Source organism: Tetrao urogallus (genome assembly GCF_951394365.1).
Source record: "Tetrao urogallus genome assembly, chromosome: 15".
NCBI classification, from domain to species: Eukaryota; Metazoa; Chordata; class Aves; order Galliformes; family Phasianidae; genus Tetrao; species Tetrao urogallus.
The window spans coordinates 12,730,757-12,749,523 of record NC_136828.1 but is presented as its reverse complement, the minus strand read 5'-3'; the positions used below and the strand labels follow the sequence as shown (position 1 = coordinate 12,749,523).

Genomic DNA, 18,767 nt, shown 5'->3' with positions numbered 1-18,767 from the left:
CAAGAGAGAGACCACGGCCAAGAATGTGAAGTATTTCCATCAGAAAGCACTGATTCCTCAGGTCAGAAATGAAGGCCCTCCTCCTCTCCGAGCTGTGAGCGCCATGAGCCCAGCACAGCCGAACTGCTGAGCACAGCTGAGTGCAAAGAACACATTTCTCAGTACGCTGCAAGGCTTTGCATAACCGTGTGAGCAAAGTGCTGAAGTTCACAGGGCAGAAAATGCTTTGCTCCTCACTCCCCCCAGGAATTCTGATTTCATTCTTAGTCCCCAAATATCAGCCTGCATCCACGCTGCTGAAAGTGGGAATGATTCACATCTGCAAAAGTTCTTTGTTTAGCAATCGAATTTCCAATAGGCAAGATTCTAGCTGATTTTAAATGGCAATTCTATGCAGAACTTAAATATAATTTTGCAACTGGTGTATTCTGCTTCAGGTGCTGAAAGAGACATTTGGTCCACATATCCAGCTAGAAAACAAATATTGATTTTCAAAGCACGTGCCTGAAAATCAGCACCTTATTCTGTACAACATTTGTTAATGCACTGAAATATCAGTGAAAGATCCAGCAGAAAACACACGGAGAAAACACAAAATTTTATACTTGATTTTTCTCTAAGGAAAGACAAGTCCCCAGAGGGAAGCTTGCAAGATGTCTTTAATGCTTCAGTTTGTTTTACACAGCGACAGAGAGCACAGAATCAATTGAAAAGCCAGCTGGGTATGAGAATTAGCATTGTTTAAACACTGTCAAGTCTAATAAAGCAAAAGAGCCTTCATATTTGGGGAATGCTGCACCAGCAAACGCATTGTTCAGCCCATCCAATGGAACAGAAAAAAACAAGACCACAAGTCTGGGAGCCTCCACAGAACTCCGTGCCCCATCCAAGTGCTTTCCTGACTCAGAAATTCAGCTTCAAGAAAAACTGGCAACAGCTCATTAGGGTAATCATGAGCTGAATCCCAAGCCAAAATACAAGCTAAATCATGAGGCAAATGACAGCAAGCCGAAAAAGGACAAACATAACATCAGTGACTACAGCATAAGATATTTTACAGGATCAGAATCAATGCCACAAATGAAGCATGGGAACAGCTTACGTGACAACCTTTGCAAGGTGGCAAGAGCAAGCTGAACATCAGAGCTGCCTGATGCAGCAGGAAGCAGCCCCTCTTCTAAGGACAACCCTTATTCAAGGCACTGTACACTGGTGATTTACATTGGTTGGTTAAATACACTGCCTAACCCTCCAAGTATTTCATCCTCTGCTGATTTTATGTTTCTATTCCTTATGCTATCACCAGAGTGCTAACAGGCACTAGCTTGAAAAACACAGCCTCATTTCCCTAATCTCCTATAAAGCTATATGATGTTACAATATCTTTATTATCCACTTTATAAACAACTGGGACTTACAAATGAGTGCACTGTGAGGTTAATTGCTCTTATTAGCCCATTACTGAAACCATATGCTCTCTTCTACACGTTGAGGCAGCCATCACTCTGCTGCACCCACAGCCACTTCCACTCCAGTGAATTCTCTTGTAGAAATGAACACGAGTTTCACCCAGTCTTCTAGAAAGGCTTCTCTCTGATAATTAGTGATATACCCATGGTAATGAAAATAAACAAATAGTTCAACATGACTGACTGCAGAAACGATGCTTGTGCCCATCACAGCACCAGAGGCTCTCAAACCATTTCCCCCGGTTTGCACTTTGCCCAACTGGGATCAAAGGCTAAAAGAATATGGGAAGAAGTTGCATTTCCCTTGACAGATGATAGAAGCGTTCATGTTTTCTCAAACTGCCATCAGGTTTTTAACTGCTTCTCTCTCTTTGGCTTCATCAGGTCCTCTCTCTTGTCCCAGGAACTCAGCCCTTCTCCTGACCTGGTTTCCCCCCACACTGCAGCCAAATCCACCACAACGGATGTGCAACCAAGACAAATAATGTGGCAGTTGCTCCCTGCACATGGACCTCCCACGGTTATGAAAGTCTTTCACTGATTCCTATGACCACAGTGGCTTTTTCCCTATTCCTATGACAGCTTTAAAACCTATGGACAATGGCACTTGGTGACAATGTGAGAAGGACATCCCTTCTTATCAGAATGACATAATTAGTGCATCCTTAGAAATGCTCAGCTTTCAAACCAAAGATCTTAGAGCTCTGTAATGCAGGAGAGGTCTCTTTTTGCTGTTTATATGCAGATAAGCTTTCCTGACATATTACAGCAGTAGAAAAGGACTTTCCCTGGAGTGATTAAATATACACAGTTATACTGTATTACACAACTACATTATAGGAAAAAAAAGCTTATTAGAGACAGTAACAATGTCTTTCACAGCTTTGAATTCATTTGGTGGCCTTTAGATATATCCAAGTCCAGATCTAATATAAGCTACAGAATTGGGCAGAAAACAGACATGTTTAAAACATGTATTTTTCCAGTGTGCCTAGGGCTAATTTCCAATATATTGTACAAACACTAATTGCCTTCTTTACACAGTTAATGTTTGAGTCTTTCTTATGAGCTCTATCTCATTGAAAAAACACATCAGCTGCCTTTAGTTAAAGGGAGCTTTCGTGTTTGTGCAAACAATCTTCCTAAATGGCTTCGAAATTGAAGATACAGAGGATATGAAACAAATGAATCAAGTTTCCAAAAGAGCTTTACATCTGAGTTTTTGGGTTTTTTTTAGCATCAGGGTGTCGTGTAGAAGAGCTGCCCGAAATTCCCATTGGTCTATCATACAAATGAGTTTCAGCCTATACATTAAAATCACACATGGTTGCACTGGGCCTTCCCAGACACTTGCTGCAGATGCAATCTGCCTTTAAAATGCTTAATCCCATCCCTTTCACCACTGTGACAGAAAAAGAGCATTTCTGAGTCTTGGCAGCTAAGCAGGAACACAGAAGACAGCTGGCAGCATGCAGGGCAGAGCGCTCCATGGGATGCTGTAGTACAGAAAAGGAAGGGAAAGCAGTCAGATTGGTTCCAGAAGCACAGTCAGAGAAAAACATTATTGTTACCAATTGAATTCAGGAAGACGACAATGCATCTGCTTAGACTGCTGGCCAGGACAAAACACTAGGAAGCTGTCCCAGCACTTATATAATCTCTTATGTGGAGAAAAGTACTGTTTGAGAGCCATCCATTTCACTCATTCAGCTGAAAAGATCATTGGGTCAAAGACAAGTGTCAAGAAATCAAAAAGGAAAGACAGACACACGACAGCCCATAACCAGCAGACAGCAGGAGAGCACTGCTGCATGCCAAACACAAGGACACCTACACTCATCTGTGTCTGCTGCCTGAGATGGGCACACAGCCCCAGCCTCCACACTGCTCCACAAAGCAAAGTTCCTGCCCTCGGTGCAACAGGTGCTTCCTCAACCAAGAGCTCCAGCACTGAAAAATTCCCTCAAAGACATTTAAAGCCGTGCTGCAGTACTTGGAGCTCTGAATTGCTCTCCTGTGTCACAGTGCAATACATACAGCAGCACTGACTTTAATGCACCGTGCGCTTACATCCAGGTAAGATAACTGCCCTTACAAGGCACGAGTTTGGAAACTGAGCAGTCATTTCAGGTCAGTTCAATGCTACATACAGGTGAGCACGGGAAGCTGGCACCTCACAGAGGCTCCCTGGGATTCCTGGAGCATCACGGGTGGAGCAGGAATTTGGCAGAGGCGTGGGAGAAGAGCCACTGCAAGGGTGGAGCTTTCATATGGATGCATAAAATATATGTGGATGTGGGTGCAAGTTTTATATGTGCTCTCCAGTGCATACAGCAAATAAGGAATAATAACTTTTTGTCCAGTCATAATACATGCAGTTATTTGAAGGGAAATGCTAAGGCGTTTATTTTTATCAGGGGTGTTCAGAATTTCTTTTCTTTCTCTCGGGGCATTTGAAACAACCGCGCGTTTAAAAAGGCAGGTTTCACATTTCTTTCATTGCCAGCACCAAACCCATGTACTGCACAGAGCAAAAGCTGCATCGACAGAAAGGGCTCCCAAGGACAGGGGCTGCTCCACAGCCCTGCGTGCCAAGAGAGCCCCCCAGCAGCATGGGGCAAGTCTGGATGCAAGGTGAGAGGAAATCCCATCTCAGGTGTCTGTGTGATGCTGATTGCCCTCGTTTGGAAGAAATATCCAAAATTTACATTCTAAATTGATTTTCAAAGGCTTAAGCAGAATGGCTGTAATTAAAATCTACGCACTCATCTTTGGCAGGACCCAAGTACAGATGTAAGGAAGAGTCACAGCCCTTATTTTCAATGCGTTTTTCTCACATCATGGATGATTCTGTTATGTCCCAACTCCCATTCCTGGAAAAGTTAATACATTTACAGTGAGCTCTGAAATACAGCATGGAAGCTAATTAACTTCAAACTTAGAAAAAGGTTTTACTCATTTTCCTGGAAAAGAAGAAGAGACATTAATGGATCTCTTCTGCCAGAAGAAACTTTTTTAAAATTGTCAACAGATTTTAGCAGCAGTGCCACATTTTTGGTAGAAAATCCTGGCACCGTTTCTTAATCTGTGGTTTAAAAGCAGTTTTTAATGTATTCGTCCATCTGGGTTATAAGGAGCACTGTGACTACAGAACTGGGAAAGGGCAAGGGGAGAAAAAGGCCCTTTTTTTTTTTTAGCTTTCAGTTTTAGTTTAGGTATCACATGAACAGAGGAAGGAAAGAAACATCCTTTTTAGTACCTCATTTTGGTTCTATTGTCTAATTTAAGGACAGATCGTATCTGCACAGCGAATTACACAAATCAGAGAACTTCCTTAGAAAGTATGTGCAAAGGAAAAGGAAAAAGCCTTTGTGCCTTAAAGCAAACCTTTGATTAGATCTACATTAAACGTTTATCACAGAGTATCTTTTATTATGTGCACTTTTATCACTTGCCATTATTTGTTACACTTTATATTATGCTCGCATCCTGAAGCTTCATCCAAGACAAAAATGCCCTTCCTGCTGCAGCACAGGCACCGCTCACACCCAGCACTGAGCGTTCCCTGCAAGAGCCCAGGGCACAAACAGATGCCACAGGTGCTAAGTGGAAGGCAAGTCGACCCAGAAAGCTGAAACAATGCCTCAAAAGCATAAGATATGTCATCAGTAGAGCTCACGCTTCTTATGTATGGTATAATACACACAGGGCATCTCAGCTGTGATTCAACTCGTCAGCTTTTCATAGACACTGACCTACCTGCAGCTGCCACCCGTGGTCCAGTCGGGAAAAATAACCAATTAAAAAACCCTAAATCTTTTCTAGCACTATTATTTAGTGGCTGGCATCTGTTTTAGCCTATCTAGAAGAAAACTGCATTTGATTTGAAAATATATAGACTACGTAGAGAACATTCCCTTGTTTTCAGTAGTTACAGAGGAGCTGGAAAGCAGTAGGCTTAAAAAACTGAAGGTAATAGTGCCGTGCTGAATATGCTTCTTATTTTATACAGAGTTATAAAAAGAAGACAAAGTAGGAGTTGAATTATCACAGAAGGAGAGATTGATTTTGAGAGCAAGGAACTGAAAAGCGCAGCACAGCTGCCAGCAGCCGTGGGCTTTCCCAACGGAGCTGCAGCGCCCAGCAACGCCTGCCATGCACTGCGGGGTCCAGCACAGCATCACGCCGTCCTCCCCAGCACCCTGTGATGAGCAGTGTGTCACCAAGGCTGTAAATAACCTGCTTACAGACACCGACCTGCCCATGACTGCTTCCTGCAGGTGGCTCTCACTGCAAGCCGGTTTTATTCATATGAAAGTAATTACTGATATCTTTTGGGGCACCGCTGCATTTATTACTGTGTGAAGGAGACAAGTTTTAATAAGGATCCAGTTTTATTATTTGAAAAATATTGCTTGTTAGTCTAACTGGGGCTGGGGGGCTGTGATGGTTCCCTGGAGCTAACTGATTAATAATCATTGCCAACTGCATTTTAAATTTTAATTTTGGCCTTGGCTGACCTGCCTAAACGATTCCCTACAGCTACGAAACCACTTTCTAGTGTGAATGCTTGGGCACTGTCTGAATAGTTGAAGCGTGCTGGAGGTGCTAATTCTCCTACGTGTCAATGTTAGGCACAGAGAAAACACACAGCCTTCCCTCTGCATTTCTGCCAAGCCAGGAGCATGGCCTGAATGGAACGATGTAGGTGATGGGAAACAGGAAGGAACGTCCTCTGTGAGTCCAGGATGGAACTGGTGGGCTTTCTGCTCAGTGAACACACTGCAAATATTGCATTCACTGAAAGGGAACCTGCTCTACAATCTGCTTTTGTTTAAAAGCATCAGCAGGTACCTGCAGAACACTGCCTGGTGATTACAAACTCCTGCTTCCAAACCTCTCTAATACCTCTTACAAGGTTACTAGAAGTCATTTCAGATGAAAGAACATATTAAAGCTGCTTCATTATTTAATTAGATGAAACATCTTTTGTATGATGCTATGCACAGATGAAAGCAACTATCTAGCGACTACATTTAATAAGCTGTTAAGAAAATTCATTTATGCTAAATTTTATTTTACTGGAAATGAGCGTCATTAAGAAAGGATGCATTACATTTTCTTAATTAGGTTTGGAAACAAAGAAGTTATCTTCCAGGAAAGAGAATCAGGCAAAGGAACCTCAAGTATTTTACCCTGATACTTACAGGCTTAACACCTGTAATCTAATTTTCTCCACCTAAGGAAGCACTTAGACATATAGAAAGTATATGTTCAAAACAAGAGGTGCTCCTGCCCTCCTTGTCCTCTTACGCATAGACCTGGACAAAGACAGAAAGCTCTTTCAGAGTAGCTAGAATGGTCTGGAATATTACTCTCTATATGGCATGTGCACCCAGAAATCAGTGCAGATGTGGCCTTAGGAACATCCTGACAGAACACCACAGAAACAAATCCATGCAAGCTCCTCTTATATAGCAAATAAGAAATGGAGATGTCGTGTTAATGATGCTATTAAATACTGCACTTCTCCATGAGACTGCTGGAACCAAATGCCCAAGTAAATGTTGTGGCAGCTTTGTTTCACACTGTAAAATGGCAGAGCTGCAGACACAGAAGGTTTCCAAGGAAGACCCTCTGCAGCTCTTACTGAGAAACGCTTTGAGAGGTGCCCTTGTGACCTTCAATAACATTAATTCAAAGATTTGGGAGGACAAGTGATTTGATTTGAAGCCGTAAAGCAGGATTAGAGTTTTTTAATCTATTTCTCCCTTTTTGTAAAATGTAGTGAGCATTTATGGAGAGGACAAGAAGAAATCTCTTTCCTCTGCCATAAACTAAATGGGATGATGAGCAGATTTAGCAAGACACAACATCCACGGACGGACAGGAATTTAGCACGGACATGAACCTCCTCCCTTCTCTTCACCTCTTAAGCCACACATAAGTGCTGAGCAAATGGGCCAGAAAGCTATTCCAAATCCTTTCCCCACATGAGATAGAAATGAGTTTCTTCAGAATGCTATTAATGGCTAACCCATAAGAGGGTTGGTGCAGGGAAAGACATGCGAGAGCAGCAGCTTTTCCAAAGCTCAGTTTAGTAAGCTGAATCACAAACCTCCACTAATTTTACTGGAACATCACATAATAGCGCGTGTTATAATACTGCCTCCTTTTGAATGAGCTGGAAATAAGGAGGAAATATTTGCAGTACCTAAGAATTCCTACTTGAGCTAAACTTACAAGTCTTATAACCTGACATTTCAGAATCTTCAGTCCTCTGTTTTGTCTCCAGAAACCAGAGCTGCTCACTCAGATTTCTCAATACCTACGTTCTTCAAAACCTGATTTATTAATATGGACATTCCTTGCTGGAAATGACTGAAATTATGAAGTAAATAAATAATCTAGCTCTGGCCATCTGGAACATTTCCAGGGCAGAGTTACCAGTACCCAGAATGTATTTCCAGGATTTTATTTTATTTTTTTTCTGCCCAGAAACTCTTGGTAAGAATAGCCAAGATTGAGAGGCATGGCTTCTTATTTCAGATTCACCTGAGCCTTACCCTGATACTCAACTCAGCTCCAGACCTGAGCCAGAATTCCTGCACAGCATGGGGTCACACTCCCTGCTCAGAGCCCTGCAGCCATCTCCTCACCCAGCACTGCAAGGCTGGGCTGCTGTGACACAGCTGCAGACCACAGATGTGGCCCTGCCATTTCCACTTCCACACACAGCCTGCACCACTCTGTCTGCAGAGCTGCAGTGTTTACAGGTAGGAAAAAAAGACATCAGAACAGAAATCTGCAGGAAGTGGCTGAAGTAAAAGTAGATGTTAAAGAGCTTCTTGCAAAGTAGTGGAATTGTTGTACTGGGACTCTAAAAAGCAGTTTTAGAGTTTAACACCAAGGAGTTAATCATTAATGCTTTAAAAGCAGTTCCTGCACAACATGACATCCTGCAGGTGTCACGAGGGGGGTTAGGAGAAGGCTGGCAGGGCTCCAGCACAGCCCTGCACATCACTTGTCCCTGAGACACAGAGAAGTGAATGCAGAAGTCAGTGGGTGCATCAGCAATCTTGGCACTGGGCTGCCAGACACCCTGATGGGACAGGCAGTGCTGTGTGCTGCTGTGACTGAGAGTGCAACGTGACGTTCACAGAATCCTAAATGCACAGATTGAGTAATCAGATGCTGAGGACACTAATGTTAGGAAATATACATGGTGAACGCAGCTCTGGAATGGCAGTGTGTCTGATTCGGTCACAGCCAGGATGAAGCAGGACAAGAAGCGCTGCCTCTTCTACGTTCAGTGCAACACTGCCTGTGGGTATGGTTGGTGTGCTCGTGCAGCTGCTGTCCATCAGCACAAAACTGACCAATGGACTGGGGAAGGGGAAAAAAGCAAAGGTTTTCCACATGTGGCAAATAAAACACGAAATCACAATGCGATGTGGCTCAAAGAAAGATGGAGCATTGCAGATCCTTCACTGGAGAGGCAGGGAGATTCAGAACTCTGAAGCAGCCAGGTGCAGGCCGTGCTCGGTGTGGGAAACACTGATTTACAAAACCCTGCTCAGTAACAGATCCACAACTGATTACCTTTTCTGCCTCACATACCCTTGCAAAAAAGGCAGCGTGCCTGTACGCCTTGCAGAAGAGCCCTGTGCAGCACCAAACCTGGAGAGTGAGAATGCACTCTGCATCCACCCTGCAGGAATAGCTGTGGGCATACTGGCACCCTAAAAATAGCCGAGGTGTGGGTGCTGTGCTGACAGCTTTGTAGGGTTTGTGAGTAATGCTGGGGCTGCTAGGGAACTGCAAACAAACTGACCGGGCTCCAGCAGATGCCACAGGGGGCTGTAGGATGACGATAAGGTAACCCTACTCTCTTAATAAGACAAATCTAATTTCTCTGCCACTAACAGGGACAGAGACTTCCTTTACAATGAGGCAGATCTGTCCCACTGTTAAAATCAATGGGCTAACATTCCCTTTTACAGAGGGATTTGCATGCTCTGATTTAGGTCGAGGGGAGGAATACTGCTCAGAGGCAGGTAGAACTAAAAATCAGCGACAGAAAGTTGGGGCAGTCCTGAGACAAAAGCTCTGTTCTGTGCAGCATGAGGAGAAGTGCAAGCCTTTGAAATCAGATAGCAGCAAACGTCTGCCCAGGTTCACAAAAGCAGCCCAGAACGACGCCAAATGCAAATTTACCCTCTATCTGACTCCTGGATTCGGGCAGCTCCTTCTATAACTAAGGACTGTGAAAGCACACATGAATGCATCATTTACATCCATAGCTAACACTTGCCTCAGAACCTTCAAAAAACAACCCTCCAATAATTAAAGCAAAACCACCCTCCACCACCACAACCCCCTCATCTTTGAGGGAAAGCTGCTATTTCAGGACACCTTCACAGCCCACCTTTTGCTTTGGCTGAGATTTGCAATTCGATCAGTGCTGCAATAGCTGATGAACTTCAAGGTAACTGGTGAGCTCCTACATCGACTGCATCTCCCTGCCACGGGGAACACTCCCTGCCCTGCACTGGTGCTGTGTTTGCAGTGAGACATTCCTGCTTGATGCAACAGTCAGTGTCAGCTCACAGAGCTCCATCTCACAGGCATTACATAAGACAGTCATTACATCCCAGGGACAATGGCAAATTCACAGTTCAATAAGTAAAACGTCTGCAAAGGAGATACCTCTAACAAACATCTAGAGCAGCTCAGCAGCGCACAGACCGACGCACTGACACTACCTGCCACTCAGGTGTGTTAAGCTCTGCTAATCTTATATGGGGGAAGAAAAGACAACCTGTGATGTTCAGATTTCCATGCACTGGTTACTCTTAGTACCTACAAGCTGAAGCCGTGGATGGGGAAACATCAATTGCAACTCTCAAAATGAAAGACACCTATTAATGCCCTTCTGCAGCCTGGCCCAGGATGGTGCTCTGCCTCCATCCTGCAGCCCAGCAGATGAAGGGCTGCCCCAGGCACTGCTCCAGCAGCACTCCTGCACAGTGCCATGTTCTGCAGCCACACCATTTCCCCACTCAGTGCCAAACTGTCTTACTTCTGTGTTCCGAAATGTGCCCTTGCTTTGTATCATTGTGGCAACCATCTTATTTTTACTTACTTTCTTATTTTCTGAGGAAGTCTCTGACATGCTCACCTAAATTTAAGGCAGCGATACAAAAGCAGGCAGAGGAAACCAGAAAGACAACGCCTGGGAAAACACCCTGGTGACACACAGAGCTGGTGCCATATCAATCATGACAGAGAGAGAAGAAACGCACTCTTGCAGCTTATTTTTCCAATGTGAGCACATGGCAGGTAACATTCTAAGGCTCAGGTAATTCACAGCAATATCCACACAGTGCTGTTATCTGTTCCTTCTACAAGAGATGCCATCTTTGTAATTCCACGTACTTGGGGTGACATCTGTTCTCATTTCTATTACTTTGACAGGTGATGGAGAAATCCATACGAGCAGATCCATAAAGCAACAACTTGCTGAGCTAAGTACAGCAATAGAAACATTTCTAGAGGAGAGCGACGTGCCAAGGCAAACAAGTTCTGCCATCGTTTCAGCACCACTAAAGGTCAGTTGGGATATAATTACGTCTAATTAGAATTCTCATGAATTGCGTCGTCTTTTCACTTGAAGGCACTTACAGCTCAAAAAAGTATGAATTTTATTTCCTGTTTTCTCAGAATCAAAGAAAGGAGGCATTCTGACCTTGGATTCAGATGTGAATCATCCTAAAAGAAAAGAAGCACATCATTGTTAGAAGGAAAAGGAAGAGCTCTGCAACCACCAACACCCAGCTCTTCCCTCCTGCTTTGCTGTTCCTTTCTTCCTGTTCAGAATCGTTGTTTTTTGTTTTTTTTTTAAAGCATTATTCCTCATTTTTTTCCTCCTTCTCATAGTTACATAACCCTTCTGTCTCCCTTTTTGCTTTAGCACCCTATTTCAGTCCTCTCTATCTTCAGAGCTGCCTGCCTGTTGTTCTTCCACGTAAGATGTTGGTATTTCTCCCTGACATTACTGCTAGAAACGGAAATCCAGTTTTCTGCTGAAGAATTCCTCTTCATTTCATCCCACAGACCGGAAAAGAAGGCTCTGCTGTCCGAGAGAAGCACTACCTCTTAAAAATGTATGACCTACAAAACAAGCAGAATTTTCCCTTGCATGTCAAAAGTCTGCGTGTAACAGAACTCTTTCAGTGAATGATTTCTAACGTTTTCCTTTGAAAGTTATCAAACTTAAAACAAATTCCTGTCGAAGCTGAAGCCTCAGTTGTGCTCTCGTGCTGTGAACAGTCAGTCTCTTCACTAATAAAAATGACTGCTTTAATTATTATATGGTACTTCAAGTTCCACCTGTAATGCAGGAGATTCACTTGTCATCAGGGAATTAAGAGGCCACCTCACTTAGCACTATTTAATGTCAGGTTTTCTGCTGCAGGTGGGGCAAATCATAAATCCACAGCGCCCTTTTGTTTACCTCCCACTGCACTGTGCTCCTGCGTCTGTAGGATGACCTTATCCTTCCATGTGTCATTCACACCCATAGCCCCACAAAAACACACAGACTGAAATCCCTGACCCACTGAAGTCATCAGGGCTTTTACAGTGGGCTCCCAAGGACACGAGGAGGTCACAGCACATATGGGGCAAAACGCACCCCGTGGTTACGTTCATTTGGCAGTTCAGCATCTTACTGCTATCCCTGATAAGTGTACAAAATTCAAACCATCTGTTGCTGACATAACCCCAGACAACGTGCTGCCATACCCAGAGCTGTGGGGCTCTGCTATTACAAGACCATGCTGTGTAGCCAGCATACTGCTTCAAGGTCATTTGGTGCAGGTTAAAGTCTGCAGTCAAATTAGTTCAAATATAGTTTCACTCTCATCTAACAAGGCACAAATCCATACAGATAGAAGCAGAATATCAACCAAAACCCCACAGCTTGTTCCTTTGCTTTCCAAACCTGAAAACCATTATGTCTAGATCCGCCACTTACTTGCACACATACCAGAGTACAGTTGGAGCAGATGGTTCAAAGATAACTTTCAATCCATCTGCAGTTCAAAACAGTGGTGAACCATTCCAGCTGTTTTCCAGATCAAAAATATTATTGTCATTGTGCTATCGCTGTGTGCTGAGGGTTATGTAACAAAAATGCACATGTCCCTCTGCCTGGAATGCAATTAATTTCCTCCCTCCCCACTGAGAGTGGTAAGTAACAACTCAGACAGTCTGCATGCTTCAGTTTTAAGCATGGCCAGAGATGCAGCGATGGAATTATTCCCCGTGGTAACCCACCGCTGGTAACACGCCAGCCCTCTGCAGGTCTTAGAGACAGGGTCTATTCTGTTCAGGGAAAAAACAAATACTACTTTCCTGCTTATACACGACCTCTTACTGTCTGCAGCGTACCATGAATGCTTTGTTTCAGCTATTTTAAACATAGATGTTTCTTTACGTTGGAATTCAAAGTATTCGAAATCAGTGTGCTAGCTAAAGTAATTGCTTCCGATCCGAAATAGGCCACTGGACTCCCTGGATACTTTGGTATGCAGAAGTGAGGCACTGTACACTATTCACTTTAACATGGTGGCATAATCGTGTCTTAATGTATAAATATCCAAATGTCATGCATTAGGTTAAGTGAGGAGTCCATAATGCAATTTGCTTACATGTAGAGAACACCCAAAACTCCTTTGCTTAAAACAGTGCACTTAAAACTAGTTTCCTCAATGCAATATTTTCTGTAATACGCCCTTCATCTCTGTGAGTGCAGCTAATCCAGAGATATTTATATCTGAACTATATGACATTCAGGAGGAACTGTCTGTCTATAAAACGTTTGTGCCGTGCTCAACATCCTTCAGTTGTTACTGTGCTATACATAAAACGAGGTGAAAGGGTGTCAACTGAAATGAAGCTTTAGCTTGTTACTTAACTGCAGCAGTTTCCTTTAATGCCTTATTTCTTGGGTCAGCTTGTTCAGGATTGCTGGCTTGGTTTACAGCTTGTTTCTGCACGGAGCACCTGCAGTGCTGCTAGCAGCCTTACCTGGTTAAATAGGCCAGAGCCAGTTCAGATCCTGACAGCTTCTTGGGTTCTGCTTTCTTAGTAGAGATTCCAGCTTCCCTCATCAGCTTTTTTTCTTCTTTCTTGCGCTCCTTTTTCAATTTTCTTTCCAATTTCCTCCTTTCCTCTGGAGTAAGATCTTCCTCTTCATCTGCTGCCTGAAACAATAAACATTTAAATAAAGTGATTCTGTTTCTATAGGAAGGTGAACAAGACATTCACAAATGCAACTGAAGGGCACAGTTAATATTTTAACCCAGCAGCTTCAAGCTTCATACTTTTACCATACACCAAACTACGAAGCTTCCACGCTGTTCAGCTCACATAACTGTAAATGCTGCACTCTGCAGAAGTCCGCAGAGGCCTTTTCTGTCCTCTGTAGATGAGAGCACTGAGCTCAGCAGTACAGCAATCAGAGCAAGTACTTCCTCTGCTCGGTATTAAACATCATTTCCAAGATTTGTTGTGCTGTTTGTGCTCTCATAGCAAGGGATATGAGCAGCAGAGGCTGTTCACAGCGGAGGGAGGGTATGGAATTTTTTAGCACATACACACGTATATGGGAACAGTGCTCCCTTAAGACTGGGAATGGAAGATCACACTGTCCTGAACTGAGAAAACCTCCCTCTTCCAACCATGGGCCTGAGTTCCCTTTTGCCAGAAGGGAAGATGTGACATCTACCATCTTCCTACAGCTCTAGGAGATCCTTTGGCAATCCTGAGTAAACATGCACAATCCTGCATAAACAGATCTACAGATATAAACCTCAAAGGTTGGAACTTCTACACACTTTCAGACAAAACAGTTCTTAATTCATCTTGAAAACCCAATCACTAAAAATTTACGCAGAACTGTACTGAAAACGAAAACATTTGTTTCACGTGCAGCAGAGGAGCATTCAGCAAATACACTGAGTTGATCAGGGTAAGATCACGCAGTGTAGAAACAAAGAGCTGCTCCACAACAAGCCGAGGCATACCCCAGTGATTCCCAGCACTGCTCATTCATCTTTCCAGGCAGCAGTCCCTCTGACTTGTTAAGTACCAACTGGAAGCATGAAAAATTCCAGCTGAATGCCTGTTACTCAACGTTCCTCCGTGATTTCCACATCTCAGTACATTTTGTTTTCCTGTCTGAACACACTGCAGTCCAAAACCAGCAGTGTCTGTGCTTCCTCTCCTCAGTGACACTCCAGGATAAATGTCAGATCCACCAGGCCTTCAGATCTATCAGGTGTTCTGAGATCTAGCCTTTGCAGGGCTCTGTGGCTATCTTAGACAGACCTCCAGGACAATGCAGAGAAAGCATCTCAGGAAGCAGTGAGGAACTGGACACAGCCAAACTGCTGTGCAACTTCTCAGAAACAACTGAGCAACAACGACAACAACAAAACCATCAAGTTTTGCAAATGAGACTCTTACTCTCGGTTTGAACGTTTCCAAGATGAAGAGCAAAGGGATGGTGCTAATTCCCAGCTTACATGATCATCGTAGAATCATAGAATGGCCTGGGTTAAAAAGGACCTCAAAGATCACCTACTTTCAACCCCCCCTACTATGTGCAGGGTCACCAACCATCAGATCAGGCTGCCCAGAGCCACATCCAGCCTGATAGTTACAGAGCTCACACAGTCCCAAACAGAAGTGTGATGCCTTTGCTGTGGTTTAAGGACTCAATGCTTCCCAGGCATGAGCACCAAGCACTCCCCAGCTGCTAAGCAGCGTTACTGCTGCTGACCTGCAAAGCAAAGGCCAGGTAAACAGGGCAGCACCTGAATGCAGTCTGATCTGGCAAAGGCACCTGCCGAGCACCACACGTTGGTTCAGTGTTAATTCCTGCATCAGCTAAGCCTACTTTGACCCACCCTTTCAACTCTGTGTTTTCAAAGACCAAATAAGGATGCGAAAGTGGAGGTCAGAATAAATGGCAGTAAAGAGGATTTGCTTTTTTGTTTGGTTTAAAATGCTTTTAATTTCTTGTTATGGAAAGCCAGCATTCACCCCCCCAAAACAACAATGTATGTTGCATTTGCCTGGGTAACAATTCATACCTCAAATAACATCTTGGTGAAGGTAGGTATGTAACTGCTCTGCAGGAAACAACAGTTTCATTGGAAAAGCCACGGTGGTGCTCACTGAAATAACAGCCCCACCACAGCCCTGAGCACCGAGGGTGGTCGTGCATGAAGTGTTTGTGAAAGATGACTGCAGCAGCTGTCCGACAGACGACACACCACGCTTAATCTTCTTTTAAAAATAACGTAATGAATTTGTTTACTTTTCTGCAAGCCATGAAGCTTTCAAATAAAGTGCCCGTGGCACATCATTAGAGCTGCTCTGATAAAGAGGCCTCCGCTGCCTTGGACTTACAGTAACTGCTATCTCTGTACCTTCCCCTCCCCCACACATTCCTCACATTATCAAAAAGCTTTTTATCCCTCTCCCGACTGCTCCATTAAAAACAAAACAAGTTGCTCCCTCTCCATAAGTGGGTCCCAACATAAATACCAGGCCCTCACAACGCTTGTTTCCAGCCTAACAATTTGGGCACTGTTGGCCATCTGAAACATGAGCATTGTTCTCCCTTTGGGGCTGGAACCTTTCCAGGGCTGAACGAGTGAGGATTTACAGCTTAAGGTACCCTTCCCATAGCACATACCATCATTTGGTCCAACCAAAGTGGGACTCGTGAGCTCCTGTTGGGAGTTCCCAGCACACATCCTGCAGTTTGCTCAGACATCTCTTGTTGCAGATGCACTCTGATCCGTGATCAGCACTGCGTACCACAGTCTGTCCCTGACTGGTTTTTAATGTGAAAACCTCAAGTCTCAGTTGGTTCATTAAATGTATGCGTTTGGGAGCACATTCTCCATTGAAGTTAGTTTTACCATAATTATAAAAGCAATCATAAAACGAACACAACACAGCACAACAGAAACCAATCTTCCCCAGAACGTGGGACTCAAAAGAAAGCAAACCCAAAGCTTGCCAGGAAATGGAAAGCCTCGCTGCTTTTCCTTCAACTTAAACGCCCTCTGCTATGGAACTCTACTGATGCATCTCTCCTTCAAGTCAGAAGCATTATGTTTTCACCTTGCTTTCCCTGTCCCATTAGTGCGACTGCTGTTCTGGAAGATGCATCCAAGGTTTGTGAGCCACTCAGATTCCAACTCTTAGCAATAGCTCATTATTTAAATTAAAAGCAACACGAAGAAAAACTAACAGCAACCCAAACGCTAAACCCAAAAACCAACAGGGGACTCCATTGTGCCGAGGCCATAAATATCCCACGTTGTCTCCTTCTATATTTATAACGTGACACCGCAATTTGTAGCGCTGCAATTTATCCTCACTGCACCATTGTAAAGGCCCTGTCTGAGCGTGCCATACACTTGTTTATTGACGTGATAAATTTAAAACACGTGCGTACGAAAAACCACAACGCTTGCTTATGTGCAAAGCCTGCAGAGAGCTCCCGCAGCACCTTGGGCCGTGGGCTCATTAGGTCTCCATCTCCACGAGGTCAGGCCAGGTCAGCACACTTGAATGAGTGGCACTGAGAGGAGAGGCAGCGCTCTGGCGTGATTAAGGAGGTGGGAGCCTTCCATTGGAAGTTTTCCAGAAGGCCTGAAGAGGGGCTGTAAAAGGGGGACTGCCATTGGGTGCCATGTTTTGAAAAGGACCCTTGGATCTTTAGCTTATGTGCTCAGAAAAATCACTGTCGTACTTCTGAGGGAAAGAAGACGTGAGCTCAGACGTCTTCAAGCAGATTGCAAGGGTTCGTGCCACACTACATCACTCTGCATGCGAAGGACTGGGATTGCCAATAGAGCCTTTCATCAGTGCCAGCCTCAAAATTTCCAATTTGCATGTAGGCTTTATAATACAGAATAAATAAATAATCGGAGACATCTGACTCAAAAACTTCACAGGCCTCAGCTGTGGCAAGTTTTAGAGATCAGTTAACACTTTCCATTGTTATTTGTTATCTGGAAATATCACATATAAATACTTTACAAGTTGACTTTAGCAATGAGTTTACCTCTCATAAAGGGGGAACCACTTCAAACTGAAGTGAGCAGGGGATGTAGCAGTGTCATGCAGAGGGTGGTGAGGCACTGGAACAGGTTGCCCAAAGAGGCTGTGGATGCCCCATCCCTGGAGGCATTCAAGGTCAGGCTGGTTGTGGCTCTGGGCAGCCTGGGCTGCTGGTTGGTGACCTGCACACAGCAAAGAGGTTGAAATCTTTGAGGTCCTTTTCAACTCAAGCCATTCTATGATTCGATGATTGATTAAGCAATCTTGCTAAGCAGTTCCGAACCGAGAATACCAACCCTTACAGTGAGAGGGACTGGAAAAGCAGAGGTGATAGAAGAGGAAACCTGGCAGAGGCGACAGGAAGAGGGCTGGAGAAAGGAAGGAAACCGAAGTGACTGTTAGCACCAATGAGCCCAGCTCCTCCAAAAGTCAGAGAGCTGCTATCTCCTTCTGCCAGCACAGCAGCAAAGCAAGCAACATCAGAAATTCGGGGGAATCAATTTTAGCATGCCCGACAGTGACAAATAAGGCTTATAAAGAAGGCTTCACGTTTGTGAACTCCAAAGAGAAAGAAGGTGGAGCGGGGATACAGCTCGCTGCACAGTAGCAGCACTGTGTCGCTCTGTTTGCTCATTAAGCCGATGTTATTTCATAACCTTTAATATAGAGCAATGTCAAAGGGGCTTTGTTTGCTGCCCAGGACCACTGGCCCCTCACACAACAGGCTCTGCCTACCTCCTGCCCCATGTGTGCCCTGCCTATCATCCCAGCACACAAAACGTTTCTGCCATACACAACGCACACGGCCGTCCCCCAGCTCCACTGCAAAAAGCAGAATCTATAACCACGGATCAAAACCTGCAAAGAAGAAAAGCTGGCAAATCCTTCGATGCAAGGTTGGTAAAAGAAAGGCTGACAAATGATTTACTCTTTGAGGCTTGCCAAAGAGCCGCACCGCAACCGCAGCTATAGAACTGACACTAAATAGTTCACAGTCACAGTGGATTTAAATAACTATATTCTATCATTTAGCACCTTGTGAAAATAAAGGGCATACAACATTTCACTGCCACGCAGAAAGCAAGCTTTGATTCAAAGTAAATGGCTGTGGAAATACATTTCCTTATATCTCCTCTGTGGACTTACAGA

At 44.1% G+C, this 18,767-nt stretch overlaps 1 protein-coding gene across 1 annotated transcript in view; it reads right to left on the bottom strand.

The window, feature by feature from the left end:
* Positions 1 to 18,365, bottom strand: part of CYP2W1 (cytochrome P450 family 2 subfamily W member 1) — a gene marked incomplete at both ends in the record, with an annotated part of 37,075 nt that extends 18,710 nt beyond the window's left edge. The window contains 2 exons of the mRNA XM_079543119.1: positions 13,563 to 13,738; positions 18,354 to 18,365. Of these exons, the coding sequence (XP_079399245.1) occupies positions 13,563 to 13,738; positions 18,354 to 18,365 (188 nt within the window). The remainder of the gene's footprint in view (positions 1 to 13,562; positions 13,739 to 18,353) is intronic.
* Between the last annotated feature and the right edge of the window lie 402 nt (positions 18,366 to 18,767).